This window comes from Cornus florida, unplaced genomic scaffold (assembly GCF_030987335.1).
Source record: "Cornus florida cultivar Cherokee Brave unplaced genomic scaffold, ASM3098733v1 CherokeeBrave_3.0.0_Hap2_Chr01, whole genome shotgun sequence".
In the NCBI taxonomy this organism is placed as follows: Eukaryota; Viridiplantae; Streptophyta; class Magnoliopsida; order Cornales; family Cornaceae; genus Cornus; species Cornus florida.
Window position 1 is genome coordinate 41,816,029 of NW_026775571.1, and position 4,709 is coordinate 41,820,737.

Here is a 4,709-nt window from a genome sequence, read left to right on the forward strand (position 1 = left end):
CTTATGGCTAGAATATTGCATTAGAACACAACTTTGTTGATCCATTATCAAAGGTGTTATTGATCAATAATTTTGATCATCATCTGGATAACATTGGAGTTAGGTGCAATTTGAATTGGCTATGAGAGCAAGTGGGAGCTGTTGGGATTTATATGCCCTGGCATAGCAAATTCCTGTTTGGATTAAAGTGACATATGTTCTTGACGTTTATGAAATATTTATGTTTTATACAATTGGTGAATTCAATGTATTATATTTCGATTCATTATAGAATTGATAGTGTCCATTTGATTACAAGAGATATTTATATATATGTTTGTGATGGCAATCAATGCATGATATATAAATAGTAATCATAAATGGTTCATAGTCGGTAATTATGGATGGACTCATAATTAATTAAGATTTGAACTAGATCCGCGTTAGGTTGAGATATATTGCGAGAGCCGTCGTATGCAATTGCTCCCTATCACCGCCATGGCATTTGACTCTTAAGTATGAGAAAATTATAGACTCTTTTATTAATTAATAATTACTTTGATTTGTTCGGCGGATTCTTCGGAATCCTTAGACCGACACTTTGGGTAGTTATGTAATTAATAGTTAGAGGGTTATATTTTCAATATTTGCATCATTGCTACTTGTATTTATTTTGTATTGATTATGGTTGATCACAAAGTAAATTCGAAGGCCTTCGTGTATTTTTAGACAAAATGATTTATTATATATTTATTTATTTAAATTATTATTTTTGTCAAACAAATGTTTTATTGTGATCGAGCCAGAAATAATCAAAGGTACCAAAATAAATATATTAATTAAGTAGTCGGATTGATGGCTTTATTTATCCGATAACTAATTATGCATAGAGGGGTCAAAGTGCAATATTGACTTAGAGGTTATTTATTATTTAATTGGAGTTTAATTAATTTCTTTTAGTGGGGTAGAAATTAATTTATGAATTAATTGAATTGGGTCCATGGACCGGGCCAATTATTAATTCATTGTAGCCAATCAAATAATAGGCCTAATGGATTCTCACTCATAGCCCAACTTGATATTGGAATCATATTAGATTTGAGACATATGAATTAGAGATTGAGAAGGATTAGTTGTTTCCTTTTCTTTACCTTTATGTTGCCTATAAATATACATGGTCTATGTATATTTTAGGGGTGATTTTTAGTAGAAGGAAAAAGGAATATATTTTCTCTCTCTAGAAAATTAGGATTTATGTTCTCATCTAATGGAGGCTCCCACAAGCCTAGTTTTCCAAGGTCATTCATGGAGGCATATGAGTGATTCCTAAAGGCAAAACAATTATCAAGAAGATGGAGATCCAAGAAGAATGCATCTTGCTAAGGGATCTACAATTAGTGAGAACATTCACTTTAGAAGAGAGATCTAAGGTTTACTCAAACCTTGATGTAAGTATTCAATCTTTTAATTGAATGATACATCATGTTTTATTTTTGCATAAAACTTGTCTCTATATAATGAATCAAGATCTATAAATTTAAATCCCTCGAAAAGTTTTTAAAACTAGCACGTTTCCCAACACTCTGTTCTTGGGTTTGTCTCCGATTTTACTTGGCGGTGAAAATGAATGGTGGTTAGGTAATCTATGTATATGATGTGCATTATACAAATTTGAGGAGTGATTCACGTATGTACAAATTCGAACCCTAAGCTTGCAAATCGCCCTTTCTCGCTCTCTGTGTGGATGTTGACTGTAGGCACTGAAAATTCACAAACTGAAGTATTGTATGTAATCCACAAACCTTATATAAGTGATAGTTTTCTTGATCTCTGTGTACTGATTTGGTAGATAAGATTGCCGAGGTAAGCTCTGTCATAATATTTTTCTGTGTACAGGTTTGGTTTTCTTTGTTTTTGTAAGATAACCTGTGTTATGAGGACGTTAAGGTTTCAGTGAATCAGGAAACTACAGAATTCTAGCAGTTTGATGTGAGAGATGGAGCAATCTAATGGGAAGTTTGGCGTTGAAGGTAAGAGCGAGACGGTGAAGAATGAGTTGAGGAAGATGAATCGGAATTGTTGAGGATGTCATCGACAGTGCGGTGACTGGTGAGGTATGGATAAAGAGGTGGTTGTGGTCCTCATCGCCGCTTCACGTTGATGGTAGAGGTGTTTGGCGTCCTCATCGCCTATTGTTGCTATGTGATTGTTACTCATTACGGCTGGTCATCTCCTCCCCATTCTCTTCTGTATTTCTTCTCTCACACACAAAATTTACTTCGCATCAATGTCTGTGCTTAATGGTGTTGATGGACTTTTCCTTTTTTGTTCACCGTTGTTAATGGATTCACTCACGCCAGTCGTATTTGGTACCAAACGAGGTGGGAAAGGTGAGCCACTAAAATGAGGTGGGGTAGTGATAAGGTGATGCATTGGCAAATTTTTATTGGGTCTTTAGTTTTTATTTGACATGTCAGCAGAATAAGTTGATTAAAGCACCAAAACGGTGCCGTTTATTAGAGGGTAATTCTGTAATCTTGATTTTTCGGCGCCGGAGACTCACCTGATGTCCTTAACTGCAAATTTTTAGTAGTTCAGGGGGGCATTTGTTAATTCAGGGGGTTTTGTGTAATTATCTTAGAGTTCAGGGGGATTTATTGCACTTTACCCTATATATAATGGATGTACCTGCTTTTGCTTGAACCGTCAAAAAACCAAAGAAAGTTGAAGTGAAACACAAGGGAGGAATAATCTTTTATTAAAAGGGGAAGAGAGCAAGAACTCTCTTGAATTATACAAAATCATATCAACCCCATAAGAGGTCACCAAAGAATAAATACTACAAGAACCACTCAACCAGAAGGAGAAACTTGACAAGCAAAAAAGTAAATAAGATAATAATCACTACATAAAACACAAACAATATAACTCAGCACATAGTGAAGGTCGATGCATAAGTTGCAACAAAAAGGAGGAGCAAGTGCAGAGGAATTGTCAAGCTGATTGAGTTTCCATCCGAGGAGCCAGTTTCAGTAGTTGACGGCACCGTTTTAGATCCAGTTCCTGCATCCATTGAAGCATCAACATGAGCATTCTTATCGCAGAAATCACAATAACTTTTGGGCTATATATCCTATATATACAACATTACCATGTGCAATGAACATATATATATATATACCTGAACTGGGAGATTCTGGTGTTCCTGCAGGAGAGTTGGCTGGAGAAGCAGCTGTACAGGTAGAGATTTTACAAGTTAATCACAAGAGCAGATATAATATCATCATATTTTTCTAGGGTGCGTAGGGAAGTTAAACTAAAAGAAAGCGAAGTGAATGAATGGAAAATAAATTTTCCAACATACTGAAAAAAAGTTTCTAATAATCTTTTTTAAAATTACCATTTTATAGTTTGAATGCATTAAACTTACAAGTAAAGAAATGGGTATTGTTGTAAATTCATAAGAAAATTTGATAGTTACCATTGCAGCGGCTGATGGAAGGAGTCTGGACATTGCAAGCAGTGGGAAGGGCAAGGGCCTGAGTTTGGTTGATATTAAGGCCCAGGGAGGAGCCACCACCATTCAGTACCTCACACAGACATTGAGGTTGTGATCGAACGACGCTGGCAAGCTGCGTGCAGCATCCTGAAGACGGCGTGGAGGAGTTCCCGGAAATGTAGTTGAGGCAGGGGGACATGCTAATGATCACGTTTGTACAGCTCGACGACTGTGCTGTGGCTTCTGCCCAGAGCATGGTCACCAGGACTAGGACTAGACCCATCTCAATCCCTTTGTGTGCCATTTAATTTGATGTTTTGCTACAACAAATTAATATTAGTGGAATGAGGAAAGTGTGTGTGTGTGTGTCTTTTTTTTTCCCTCTTTGAGCAACACTATGAGTAAATAAGTTGGAGAAAGATAGAGAAGGGTGTGTTCCTTATATAGGAGAAATTTGGGAAGAAGAGTCAAATGAAGAGATGGGCTGTGTGGGTGACCAACTTCTCCTACTGATTAAACAATGAAATGGACTATAACTACTTTCTTTTTCTTTTCTATCCTATACCCTCAAATGGTCGGGTGCGTAGATGACCAACTTTTAACTTCTACCAGGTTGTTCGCTAAACAACTTGTTGGATGAGGGAAAGTATACGATATTCCAAGTGGTGGCGTAGGAGCAGCGTAATAATCGTGATACTCCTATTCAATGCACAGATGTAAAAATGGACAATGCTGGAGTCCCCTTTTCAAGGTAATTTTAGTTTTGCAAGTTGAGTTGGCTCAATAAGAGACTGACACTTTTATTCAACTCTAAAAAATATAAAGAATGGATTGTACCCATTTATTTAAGGCTAAACCTGACATATCACTCATTTCATTTTTGTTTCTCTCTCATCCCATTTGCTTATGTCTCTATTTCTTTTTTGTTTCTCTCACACCAAGCTCCATCTCCGTTTCATATTGTCGCCTCCATTCACAAATCCAAACTCTAGAAAACGTCGCTCAACCCCTTGATTTCGGACAGTGTTCGCGTCTTAGCAAGGATTGATTCAAATTTTTATTTTCTTGATTCACATTCTTGAAGCAGGTATATATATTCGAACATTATATTTTTCAATGCAAATTGTTCTTTCTTCCTTCAAAGAGCTTAAATCAAGTATGGGTTTTGTTGAATTTTTGTTCAAAACGAGCTTAATTCAAGCTTAATTATGTTCAAATCTTGGGTTTCTTT

General features: G+C 36.2%; 1 protein-coding gene across 1 annotated transcript; it reads right to left on the minus strand.

Annotated features, from left to right (window-relative positions):
- Positions 1–2,709: 2,709 nt before the first annotated feature.
- Positions 2,710–4,009, minus strand: LOC132294907 (non-specific lipid transfer protein GPI-anchored 5-like). Its single transcript, XM_059792963.1, has 3 exons — positions 3,461–4,009; positions 3,161–3,211; positions 2,710–3,042 (listed from the first exon to the last, which is right to left on the minus strand). Exons 1-3 carry the CDS (start codon positions 3,780–3,782, stop codon positions 2,909–2,911), a joined length of 507 nt encoding a protein of 168 aa, XP_059648946.1. The 5' UTR covers positions 3,783–4,009; the 3' UTR covers positions 2,710–2,908.
- Positions 4,010–4,709: the final 700 nt, after the last annotated feature.